General features: G+C 40.5%; 2 protein-coding genes across 6 annotated transcripts in view; both read right to left on the reverse strand.

The window, feature by feature from the left end:
- LOC101155575 (LIM and calponin homology domains-containing protein 1) overlaps window positions 1-8,563 on the reverse strand; it is a 29,036-nt gene extending 20,473 nt beyond the window's left edge. For 2 of the 5 annotated variants that reach the window (XM_023957782.1, XM_023957773.1), the window contains exons 1-3: window positions 8,089-8,563; window positions 200-270; window positions 26-95 (exon numbers count right to left, since the gene is read on the reverse strand). In XM_023957782.1, the coding sequence (XP_023813550.1) occupies window positions 26-95; window positions 200-270; window positions 8,089-8,199 (252 nt within the window). In that variant the 5' untranslated portion in view covers window positions 8,200-8,563. The remainder of the gene's footprint in view (window positions 1-25; window positions 96-199; window positions 271-8,088) is intronic. The other 3 variants (XM_023957798.1, XM_023957789.1, XM_023957776.1) reach the window with 2 other exon arrangements.
- Window positions 8,564-9,270: 707 nt separating this feature from the next.
- Window positions 9,271-13,050, reverse strand: uchl1 (ubiquitin C-terminal hydrolase L1). The gene is made up of 9 exons (XM_023957806.1): window positions 12,660-13,050; window positions 12,551-12,562; window positions 12,021-12,149; window positions 11,613-11,754; window positions 10,994-11,079; window positions 10,692-10,739; window positions 10,342-10,411; window positions 10,183-10,241; window positions 9,271-9,951 (listed from the first exon to the last, which is right to left on the reverse strand). The coding sequence occupies exons 1-9, from the start codon at window positions 12,690-12,692 to the stop codon at window positions 9,868-9,870; spliced, it is 663 nt and encodes a 220-aa protein (XP_023813574.1). The 5' UTR covers window positions 12,693-13,050; the 3' UTR covers window positions 9,271-9,867.

A 13,050-nucleotide genomic window follows, 5' to 3' on the forward strand; every position in this document is an offset into this window, starting at 1 on the left:
GTCAAACTGCCGAGTGTCTCCTTACTAGACCAGCAATGGGGGTGGGAAGTCTGTTGATCTTTCTGACTAGGCCTGGTTTGATGGCACTCAGCAGCCTGCACATGAGAGGGAAGCAGAGGCAGAGATTTATTGGGCTCCAGTGGAGTTTAAGCGTGGTGCTGCCATGCGGTGCAGCCATCGGAGAGCGGAGCACGCTTACTCGCATAACAGGATGCCGTTCTCCAATGCACTGCGGAAGTCCTTGTCTCCAAAGCATTTCCCTGTTACCGCCTGAGGAAGGAGGACAGGAAGAGACAGATGTGAAGGCGGTCAGCTAGATGTAGGCCAGGCTGCTAACAAACATTACACTCAGTACAGCTCCTAAATGCCAGACTAAAAGGTTACACACATCTCTGCAGCAAGAAATGCTCGGACCTCTGCTTAGTTTCATTTATTAATAAATTATATGCAACATTGGTGAAAGAAAATTATTTTAGGAGGATTTTTTTCAAGCATGAGCAGAATCCATTTTCCTAAATTGTTCAAGACTAGGGCTGGGATTTAAAAATTAATAGTGATTCATCTAATAAATAAATGGATTTTTTGTGGGTTTTTTTCAGTGTTCAGTTTTTATTTCTAGATATATGAAAAGTGTTTTTATAAATTTGAAAATAAATTGAAATTAAAATGAATTGAGAATTTGTAAATTGAATGGGTTCAGTGATTTGGAAGTAATTGCAGGTCCTGTTAAATGTGAGCCAAAAAGCCATGCATGTTGACAAATTCAGTTGTGTTACTGGCACAGTATAGCCAGCGAGGCCAAGTGGGCCCCATATGGTTTAAAAGTGGTTCTGCCCACTTTTAAACCATTTGGGGCCCACTTGCCTTGCTGGCTGTTCATGCGGTGTGGGTCCTTGGGCAAAACCCTTCATGCTACTGCCTAAGGGTAACTATGTAGCTACAAGGGGGCCCAAGTCTGGGTCTCCCTGTGCCTGTCCACAGCCAGGATAAAATGCAGGAAGGGTTGTGTCAGGAAGGGCATCCGGCGTAAAAGAAATCTCTGCTAAACCACCAGTGCAAATCAGTAAAAGCTGATCCGCTGTGGCGACCCCTGAAGGGATATGCCTGAAGGTGAACAACAACATCTTTAAGTCGGAGCCTCAGTTTAAATTAGTCTCTTTTAAAGCAGGAAAGAAGGACAGAAACCAGGAAACAGAAACAATCACAGACAGGATTTCAGGAGCTGTTGTGTAATCGGCAGACAAAGATTAAGGGGAAAAGAAACGAGGGTTGTCTGATGCTATTAGGATTTCTAATCCAGATTAGAACAGAAACCTTTTCTAGCACCCACACACAGGCCAAGCCTTCAGACCTTTCACCTCTAAGTTATATGGATACAGATCAATATCAATAATACTTAGGGCCAGTTAATTTGTTCAAATTATTTAAACATTTCTTAAAAAATTAAAAAGAGTGAAACTAAGCAAAAATTTGATAAAAAGCAAAGATATTTGATCAAGCTGGCATTAATTGAAGATGATGCGAATATCACCAGTCTATGGGGTTTATTTTAACAAAAGTAAAAGCATATATTTCCCATCATCCCATGCTGTTTGTCTTTCATCCAACACACAAATGCCACGTTTCTTTGCTTGTAAACCCTAAAACGTCCTTGCTTGTTTTAACTCAAATGCATCCAGCCTGAACATCATATGAACTTTGAGTCTTTGAAACATTTACAGCGTGATCATACATAATTGACAAAGATGAGGATGGTATTGAGAGGAGAGCAGGACTGTGTGTGTGTGTGTAGTGTGAGTGCAGCCTGCTGGACAAAGACATTGAGTAGGTGGGGGGGTGTAGGTGGCTAAATACTAGCTATGTGAGCTCTAAATGAAAGGCACCATGCAAATGTAATAACTGTGAGAGCGTGCATGTTCGAAGTCACAAACATTTAGTTGCAACAGTGAGAAATGTTGCTGTGAACGTGTGCGCACAAAGAAGCAAAAAGAGGCCGTAGAGAAACGGCCACAGCAAAAACGATCGCACAGGCCCTGGGGGGAAATGCCAGTTGCAGTAATTTGAACCACCATGGGTCATTCTCAGTTCTCGTGGTAAATGCTTTGCTGAGTTTGAGCCAATAGTCGCAGCTACCTTTAAAATAAAGAGGATTATTGTGTATGTGTCCATATTATTTGTGTTTGTTTTAAATTTAAAGAAAAAAAGGTTCTTGTTGGCATTATTTCTGTTACAGGCGGAAATGGACATTCCTATCTGGTTTTATATGTTTGCGAATGTGTGCAGCACCAGGAGCTGCTACTAGTACAACTAGTAATATGTTGGTATATAACAAATATAGGTCACCTTTATCCCTTGAAGACCCACTCCGACCCACTTTTTCTGATGATGGAGGACATTCAGTAAGAAAATGAAGCTTAAAATGAAATTTCTTTATTCAAATTGATTTGAATCAGGAAAGGACCAAAAAGTCTTTTTGAAAAAGCTTGTTGACAGGCCACAAGCTCCCTGCTCTGCTCCATTCTGATGCATCCACTTGCAGACAAATAGATCCATTAACGTCTTTGTTTTCCTCGTCTGAGCTGGCATTTGGCTCCAAGTTGTACAGCAGGATACTCTAATATTCCTTGCCATTTTTGTTGCACCGCTAATGTTAGGCTGGGAGCTGTGAGGGGCTGTGAGCTAGCGGGAAAACAGGTAAACAGAAGGATGACGGGAAGTGAAGGAGGCTTACTACGCCCCAACAGTCCCGCCCACAACTCAAAGGCAAATTTCTAATGAACTACTGCCGCTCTGTCGAGACTGTCCAAGAAAAAAACATAAATAATTTGGTTTTGCCTAAAAGCGCCATAATCATAATTAAAAGACCACCAGGTATACTTTGAAAATAGATCCAAATGATCAGAGAGGAACTGATTTTACATGTTTAAGTACTATTATGTATTTTCTGCTATTTGAGAATTAAGCTTTATGAGTTATATTTGATCCCTAAGGGCTGTGCAGAGCTTTGCACTTTTGCTTCACAACAAGAAAGCCCTGGTTCAAATCCCAGCTGGGCCCTTTCTATGTGGAGTTTGCATGTCCCCACTGCATGCACGGGTTTTCTCGGGGCACTACGACTTCCTCCCACAGTCCAAAAACATGCTTCATAGGTTAATTTATTGTCCCTTGATGTGACTGTGAGTGTGTGGCCATACGACAGGCTGGTGACCTGTCTAGGATATACTCCGCCTCTTCCCAACAGCAGCCAGGTTAGGCTCCAGCAACCCCTTGACCCCGAAACCCGGAAAGGGATAAAGCAGGTTGAGAAAACGGATGGATGGATTTGATGAATATAATATGGCTGCATTGAAGTCACAAAATGTAAAATAAAAGGCCCACCCTGCTGAAGAGTGGGTGGAGTGGAGGCGAGCACAGCAAGACCAGAGAGACGCATGAGATTCTGCCAGGTTTCATAAGCAAAAACAAGAAATATGGCATCTGTGAATAAAATACATGAGATGCTTTATAGAGGATAATACTATTTGAATTTTAGGAGTAAATTAGGTTGAAAACTAAATCTGTAAAATAAGTGTAGTGTGTAAATCATGTATATATATGTGCACTGAATGAATTTAAAAAATCTGTTTGCTATTTTAGTTGAGTTTAAACAAAGATGTTTAACCTCAGCCAATCATAACCAATATTACCAACCTTTTTTAATCGACATATAATAAATATTGTATGGGTCTTTTCACTCAACCTTTCAGTTACTGTGGCAAGGATTCGTCTACCAACAAGCAGAAGTGTCATCCTTGTTTCAGCACGTCATGTTTGAAACATCCCAGAGCCTCTGTTCTCAGTCTCTTTTTCTTGCAGACACAGCTGGCTGGCTGAGAGTTAATCTTCCCATGCGGGACAGCTGTGACGTCTGGCACCCACACACAATCCTGCCTTCATTCCCCGTGTGTGACTTTAGCTCCTGAACATGTGTTGTACGTCAGTTAAAGCAGACATGATCTGCTGTCGTGGGACAAAAAAAAAACTGCTTTATTAAAATCCAGAAAAAACGTTCAATCTGCAAAACGCCACCTCTGACAATTCTCCTCAAACTTTCAGGCCACTGAACGGATCTCATGTAGTGACAGCTCTGGTCCATCTGCTCTCATTTCATTTACTTCTCCAGGATTTTATGACATCCAACCTGTCCCCTTGAAAACAGAGATACCTGAGAGTCAGGCTGTGTTGTGTTGCCATAGTGACCAGAGTCACCCAACCGGGGCGTGTCTGAGGTGTGTCCGAGTCACGCATTGCTGACTGGTTAGTGTGAGCGTGCATGGAGTTTGCATGCCTTACAGGCTGCGTTGCTCGCTCATACTGGAGCGAGCACGGAGGACAGGGCAGTTTGGTTAACCCCTGAGCTTTCCCCACCTGTGACAGCACAAAAATAAACCACCCGAAATAGAGGCAGCCTGACTGAGCTGGAAATAACCAGACAATTAGGAAGCAGGAAGGCAAAAGGGACGAGACACAGAAAGAAAACACTGTAGATTTGAACAGACTTCACTTCTCCCTACAGAAACACTGGTAAATGTGGTTTCTGCACACACAGATCTGTCTTATTGTATGTCTCCAATGTGAAAAGTTCTTCTGAAAACACATATTATGGATCTAGGATCATCATTTGGATTAAAGTGTATTCTTTGAAATAAACTGTGGAAGAAACAAACAACAATTAAAGTTAATAGACTTTTAATAGAAGACACTGGTCTGTAAAAGTGAGAAACGTCAAGATTATGTAATAATGGAAATTAAGAAGAAAGTAGATTTATAATATTCCTAATATTTTAAGTCCACTGTTTGTTCTGACCGTGTAAATTTGGGAAATACTGCATGATGTATTTGATTGTTAAAAAATAAATAAATAAGTAAAAGTGCTGTGTAATGCATAGAACGAACTGTTCATGGAATAAAATAAAAATAAAAAAGTTCTGTAGTTTCGTTTCATAATTCTTTTCATTCAGTCCATAAAAACACTTTGGGACTTGGAAGCTGCTACTGAAAGCTTCATAAATGTAGTGATTTAAGAGGCAATTTTATGAAAGGAGCAAATAAATGTAACTTCTGTTTTATACTTTGTTTACAAAAACTCTAATATATTGCAGACATCAGGCACGAGTATGGTAGAGTCAGAACTAGATCCACTATGATTTAACTATGACAACCGTTGAAGTTTCTTAAAGATGAAGCAGATTTGCCATCATTTTGAGAGGCTTCTGATGTCCAAAGCCACAGGATTGATTTAGTTTCCAATCCAACATGATTTGATTAATTACTGATTTTTTTCCCCCATATGCTAAAACACATTATGTACAATTACTCAAAAAGTTTGTTCATAACTTGGGATGTAAACTTGACTAAAAGTGAAACAGGTATGAATTGTTCCACCCATCCAGCTTGAAAACCTGCTGAATTCCTTTTGGGGTCATGGGGCAGCTGAACGCAGACCTACAAAACCAATTTATTGATCCATGATAATAACTACATTGCTTTGTAACCAGTCAAAAGCCTTCACAGAAAGCAGTATTATGAAATGACCATGGCTGTGTATTAAAAACCTTGCAATTCAATACACCTACTTTATTGCATTTGTTGGATTCATGAAGGAGATTCCCGGTACAGGTGATTAACCAACAAACACAGCACATGTGTGCTTGGAGGGTAAACAAAAAGTATATTAAAATGATGCAAGCTCTACAAATGTCTGCATGATTAAAGTAATTTTATCATAAAATACTATTCTTCAGAGCAACTGGACTTTAAAGGTTCACCTAACAGATGCTTTGCTGCTCACTGGAATAGCCTCATTTCTAATTCTGCAGCGAAAATTGCCAGACTTTTAATTTTTTTGTTGATAACACTTGGATTTACATCCACAATCATCCATCCATTGTCTAAACCAACTTGATTCCTGTTTAGTGACACAGGGATGCTGGAGTCGACCTAGTTACTGTAAAGCAGAGGGAGGGTACAGTCTATCACAGGACCACACAGAAACACATCTTAGGGACAATGTAGAGTCACCAATTAACCTATGAGGGAGGAAAAATACACGCAAACATGCATGAGGAGAACATGCAAACTCCTCACAGTAAGGACCCAGCAGGGATTCAAACCATGACTCACTAACTAACCATGATAACACAGTGCAGTCATCCACATCAGGTTTGTCATTACACAGCCTCACTCCCTATAACTTACAAAAATTATAGCAGGACCTGAATCCAGATTACAAACCAAGAACAGAAAAAAAGGCTGGAACAACCTAATGAATGGAATGGATAGAGTCCTGTGCATTTGTGCAGATCTGTTGTTTTGTTTATTTTTTATTTTTTTGTTTGTTTTTATTCTCCTTTCAGGCGGCACACTTCTTGCAACAATCTTATTTTTCAACTAGGGGGGTAACTATTAATTTTAACAATGATCTGATTCATTTCATGATTTATGGTTGACCATATGATTCATAGTTTTTTTTTTTATTTCATTTTGAATGATTCAAATAATTGACCTAAAATTGATCCAGTTCATCTTTAGCCAAAACTTCAACTCGTGTGACTCCTTCACCTGGTACTGAACAGTACAGGTGACGTTTTCCAGATTCCTTGTATTTCTTGCAAGATAATCAACTGTAAATTAAATACGTGTATCAACAAAAAAGTAAACAAGAATGAATGGAAAATCCATTCACTTTTTTCCTAAAGCTCAGCCCACTGTTGTTTTTCCACATCCAAAGGGAACATTATTAGCACATTCTACCTCACTGTATGGTCACATGTCTTTGCTAAATTCAGTGTTTCCATTTACTGGACTGAAGTGATGGCCTGATCACTTGTTGTTGACATCACGTGTTTGTCTGCTGTGATGTACTTGGTCGTTTTTACGTTATAGTAAAATAAACGTACCGTGCCTCAATCCAAAGTCTGCAATATTGATTATATTAGATTTATTTCATTTTGAAACACTTTCCTAATGGTATAGGTCGATTTTGAATAACAATTTACGTCACACAGCTCGGTCTAGTTTGATTGCAGGAATATAAAGCAATTTATTGATTGTGATGAATTGATTGTTACACCCCAAATTTCAACTTTTTCATTGCTAGTTTGTCTCAGGGGTCTAAACATAAAAAGAAGAGACGTTCTTCCACAAAGAAATTAGGTCTGATGATACAGTCAAGGTGACCTATTATAGTTTGATTGTGGAACTGTTCTACATTCAATCAGATTATTTTTACGAGTCGTGTGAGTCGTGTGACCTGCCGTTGTGGTGTTCCTTAACTTCACAACATAAGAAGATAGTGTTCTTTTTTTGTATTCCTTTTGGCGTTTTGATGGAACATTTTGAGTGTTACTGATCTATTCTCAGTTTTTGTGGAGAAAGGACAGAACACAAAAACGTACATAGATAACAAAACATGGTTTTTGATGCACTCAAAGGCATCTTCTGATTGTGGTTAAAAGGTAGCTGGGCAAGAGGGAAAAAAATAGGTCATAACATAACTCCACGAGCAAATCATGATTCACCACTGAGGCTTATGGGGGAGGCAGAGGGTGGGGGGGGGGGTGCGGAGCGGATGATGGAGGAGGCGATGCAGCAAACCACGCAAGATAATCCCATCCGATGTGATCAAATGTTGTTACAGTCAGTGCAGCATGTCCACGCCGCCATGGTAACCGGAATCCCCTGCGCTCTAAAGAGGGGGCGTTCCTCCAAAATAAAAGAAAAAAAGGAGGGGGGGGGGGGTATTTAAGCGGGTGAACGCAACTGCTAACTATTGGTTCATCTTCTTCCTCCAGCTGACTTTAAATGTCGGACAGGAGCAACTGAAAACTTTTTTCAATTTGCCGAACGTCCCGTTGCGGGTTGTCCCGCGCGGTAACCTTACCCCGCACCCTCCCCAACAGGTGACGACTCACCGGCGGTGAAAGGCTGTTTATTTATATCCCCCCCCCCCCCGGCTACAGACAGTGCGTGGAAGCGTGGCCCGTGTCTGCCTGCCCACACGGTGTCCGAGCAGCAGGCCCCTGTAGTGTTTGCCCCCCCCCCACTTACCTCTATCCATTTCTGCGCCTCCAGGCAGGCTGGTTCGGGATGGTGGTTCGCCTCCAGCAGCGCTCGCGGCGGGGCACTTGAAAGGGTTTTGCACGCGGCGGGGCTAGCCATTTGCGAGGGACGCAGGTTCGGTCAAGACCGACGCCGGTCAGTTAGTGATAGATGAAGGGAAAGTCAAGCGTCCTTCCTTCAGATGTCTCTCGTCTTCGGTCCGTTATCCTCTTCTTGCTGCAGCTCTCCTCCTTTCACGAGCCCGCGCGCGGACCGGGTTTGCCTCGCAGCCCTCGTGCGCGGCTCGAGCCCTGCTCAGGCTTGTGACGCAGACTCCGAGAAGGAGCTTCTCGCGATCGCGGCGGTGAAACACAAACCAGGCGCTAAAAATATCGATCCCTGCCCGACGAGCTGTGGGAGGCTGAAGCTCCGCTCCAGCCTCGAGACAGCGACGTTGCCGCGCATTTCAGGACGCGTGAACGCGCAGAGAGGAATCCGAGGGGGAGGTTGGACGATGGACGAGGTGAGGGGCTGCAGATGTCCCCAAATGTCACTGTTACCTTTGCTTAATCAACTTTAAGGCCAGGACTGGACATGTTCAATAAACTTTGATAATCTGAACTCATTTAATGAAACTAACAAGGTGCTTCTCAAAATTATAAATAATGCTATTAATTCACCCATTTATTAAATTAGAATTCCAAAATCAGTCACCATTACTCTGAAATTTTCTGTAAGTAAACATCACTTATTTGCTGGATTACCTCATAACCTTCCAAAACTGCCACCCCTCACCCAAGTCTTTCAAATACAGTGGGACTATTTATGAAAACGCGGACTTTAGAAATAACTTCAAAAAGGTATTTAGCCAAATATCTTCCAATAATACCAGGCATTAGCTGGAGTTCAACTGTAATAGTGTGAAAGGTTAAACATTCCTCCAGAATGTGAAAATATCTGTTGTTCCAAAAGCTGTTCAAAATCCTTCACAGATAAATCTTTCAAACTGTGAGGGTGGTCTAATTCAGAAGTATTATTAGAAGTATACAAATGCAGCGTTTATTCCTGTACCTGTGACTTTCTATATCCTTTAACAAACCTAATGTTAGACAAAGCTTCATTGGTGCTTCCCTCCACATCCAAGGTGATCTTGCATTATAACCTCAATTAGGACATGAAAATGTACATAAATGCGTTATATGGGGTTTACATTTTCCACCCATTTTATTGAATTGTCTTGCAGCCATGGGACGCAACAGCAACACACAAAGTTGTTAAAGTGCACTGAAGCAAACAGTTTGAACACAGCCTATATGTGGAAAAAAATCCTCAGTAAAAGGACGGACAAAGCTCAAATTGTGGCATTATGGCAACCAAAGTTAATTTACAGTTAGTGGAAGCAGATCATTAACCTTCTGACAAAGTGCTATGTTTCCATGTAAAGCAAAAATATTTCAGAAACTAATTGTTAACATTTGGAAATAAGTTCGACTCTTAATTTAAGAATTCATTCCACAAAAGTCACTTTGGTAACAAATAGGAAAGGTTTGTAATCAGAGTAGCCTTAAACTTTTTCAGATCCCATCTCAAGTCAAACAGGGATTGTATTGATATCTAGATTAAATGGAACAAGAAAAACGTGTAAGGGCGACAGTGTTTCGAGCTCAGAAAATGGCCTTTATAGTGAACTTTAGTCATATGCATGTCATACATAGATTAATTGGGCACTTTTAACTGTGCAGCCATAAGAAGCCTGAAGAACGTTTCTTTTTTTATGTTTGTCTAGATTTAACTCCGACAGAGCGCCACAGCAGAAAAGCGAACTTCGTCTTTTTCCCTTTCCGTGAAGCCACGGCACACTTTGGCTGCATCCTATGGAGAGAGAAAGAGGAAAAAAAAAAAAAGTTATTCTAAAAAGTTCACTACTTGCCAATCACAATAGTCCATCAGTCTAGATTCTACAGATATTCAACTTTATACTCAAGATTTAGAAAGTCCTTTTTAAACATTGTACGTGTTCTTATTGAATTCTGCCAAATCATAAATGAATAAACTAGAATACAAGTAGTATTCTCAGTAGATAGGTGAGCACGTTTTGCCTACCGCGAGAAAAGATTCCTCGGTTGTCTCTCCGTGATTTACTGGTCCGTCCATTTTCCCATCTTAAACAAGTAGTTGATGCATCAGTAAGCGGAAAAAATATGAAGCTTTTATTGGGGAATTTGTTTTTTGTTTTTTTTTTAAAGTTGAACACATGCTTACCACATTCATAAAGATTTCCTTTGGCGTTTATGAAAGCAATAAAGTGGAAGTTGATCTTGTCGGCCTCTGGCTGCAGAGATACATAGAGTTGGTGATGTACATGATTTAAAAAAAACAATGCATAACAACGGAACTGCTTTGTTTTCTAAGCTGTTTATGCAACACAAAATTACAGTTCTCATTATGTTAAAGTGTTGCAAATGTCCTCAAAACCAAGACATTCATAGTCTATCATTCAAAAGCAAATGCAGTCAAGGGGTCAACCTAGATGGGTTGACATACTTTTAAATTAAGGTCTTGCCCGTCACTATGCAAAATTCTATCCATAAATGCAGATAAATTCAACTTACCCGGCATTGACCCTGCATAGCAACTTCATTGTGAGCATCATAGATGGCCTAAAGGATAAAATGTAGTTGATTGTCAGCAAATCAATAAAAAATATAAACAGATCTCATAAAGTGATGTTTCCAGGATGTCATTTCTACATTCTTAAAAGCGTTTGGCGCCCCCATGTGGCCAAATAACACCGTATCACTAGAAAAGTAAAGAAAATCTTTTGATTCAATGGCTTTCAAATTGTATTTTGCTTCTCATTTTGTTTTATACATTATCTTACTATGTCTGTGAACATATTAAACCCCAGTCTTACCTTGTTCTGTTCCAGATGTTTGGCTCGATCATCAGGAGACATGTTTGCAGTCTCTTCTAGAAATTTCTTCAAGGCAGATCCAGCATCTGAAAAGCCACCAACCGCAAACTGAAAAATCGGTCATTTCAACACCAGGACAAATGCAGCTGAAGGGTGTAGACAATAGGACAGATTGCCAAAACAACATGATTGCTTCACACTTATTGCAGTTTTAAGTTATTTTAATACGCCTTGACAAAAAAAGAAAACAGTTTTGGAAGAAAAAAACGTAAGTGTGCCAGCTAAATCTCAGGAGAAAATATTACCTAATGTTAAAATTTCATGGTCTGACAAAGTAGGGACATTTGGCCCCTTAGAAATAATTTATTGAAAAATTCAGACACACGTGTCCCCTGGACTTGTGGATCATGTCTTTTGAAACTGCTTAGTCACTGCTCTGATATACATTACATTTAAATCTAAAGCTTTCAATTTTTTGTGATCTTACAATTAATATAACTGAGAGGATGAACTGTCTGGTTCACGATAAAGGCATTTAACTTGACAATGTGGAAGCAGGATAAAAAAAAAGATTTCTAATGTAGCATCATAATGTCACACCCATTTCAGCAGCACTCACCGAAAGCCATTTTGTCTTTATTGTTGGCCACAGCGTGCAGCAGAGCGATGGTGCCACAGGAGTTGCCCGCTTTCTGCTTTAAGAAATAAACCTCAGATCCATCGTCGACCTTGTCTGCCTGCTGGGCTCTGAAAGATTCATGCTGCCGTGCACAAACATGGAATCTTCATTTGTCAGGAGAAGATATTAAGGGTACCTTTCTAAAGATCAGATTACAGCACATTTGTACAATTCCAAAATAAGGTGGGAAGAATTATAGAATTTTAGAACTGCAGGTGTCTAGGGAGGAATGCTGTTGATGTACAAGAAAGGGATGATGAGTCACAATAAGTACACGGATAGAGCAGTGACTTTTTTTGACCACCATCTTTGTCAATCAAATGCACCATCCACTTGTCTCACTATTACCTGTTGTGTGAGTGGGAAGAGCAGCATCAAGGCACAGCATGGTTTTGGCACAGCAGAAAGTTGCTCGCCCTCCAATCCAAGCACATCAACAAAGCGCCAGCTGTCACCAACACCAAGTTTGCTCATAATCTGAAAAAATAATAATAATAAAAAAAAAGTAATTAAAGAGAGGATTTGACCAAGTTGACAAAAGCATCCCGTTCAATAAAGACCAGACGCCATTAAAGATGGACCAAGGAGGCCGAGCTGTGCTGGTCCAGGCAGACCACACCCTGTAACCCAGACAGGGAGGTCAGCAGTGGGGAGGATGCTGCCTGCAGTCAGGGTTCACACGGAGACTGCGACCTAACTGATCACCTCTCAAACCACAGGTGACGTTTTTTAACATAACTTTCTAAACAGCTTCCCAACTCGCGACAGCTCATGATGTTTACCACATTCTGTTTAAACACCAGCCGCTCTAAAACTTACCTGGCAGTTAATTAACAACATTACCAACCCATCGCCATTACTGTCCCCCCGATACCAACCTTGTTCAGCATCTGAAATAAACACAGAATTCATGATAGGGAGCTCGCACTAAGCTAACCCTCTGAAATATTAAATAAATAAATTTAAAAAAAGGCATTGCTTGCTTACCTCAGGGTTGATTTCCATCGGGGTCCACTCCATTTTTTCAAATTTTAGTAACTAATGGGCACAATGTTGTCGCAAATTCTTGTCCGCTTTGATAAAACGTCTGTTAGCTTCTGTCAGCCACGCCGCGCCCACTTTTTATACTGCCGACCATACCACTTACTGGCAGAAACGGGGGAGTGTCCAGATTTAAAATATATTTCTTTCACGATTTAAAAGATTTTCTTGAATTTAATGTATAAATTGAATGATACATTTCATTTAGGATTTATTTAATCACGTCTGAACCTTGAAATAGACTCGATTTCATGTTTACAAAATTGCAAATAAAAAAATCTAACCACTATGTACCAGACCACTGTGGGTAAATCACGTTCTTTCTAGAAACTGAGGT

Source organism: Oryzias latipes, chromosome 1 (assembly GCF_002234675.1).
Source record: "Oryzias latipes chromosome 1, ASM223467v1".
Classification (NCBI taxonomy): Eukaryota; Metazoa; Chordata; class Actinopteri; order Beloniformes; family Adrianichthyidae; genus Oryzias; species Oryzias latipes.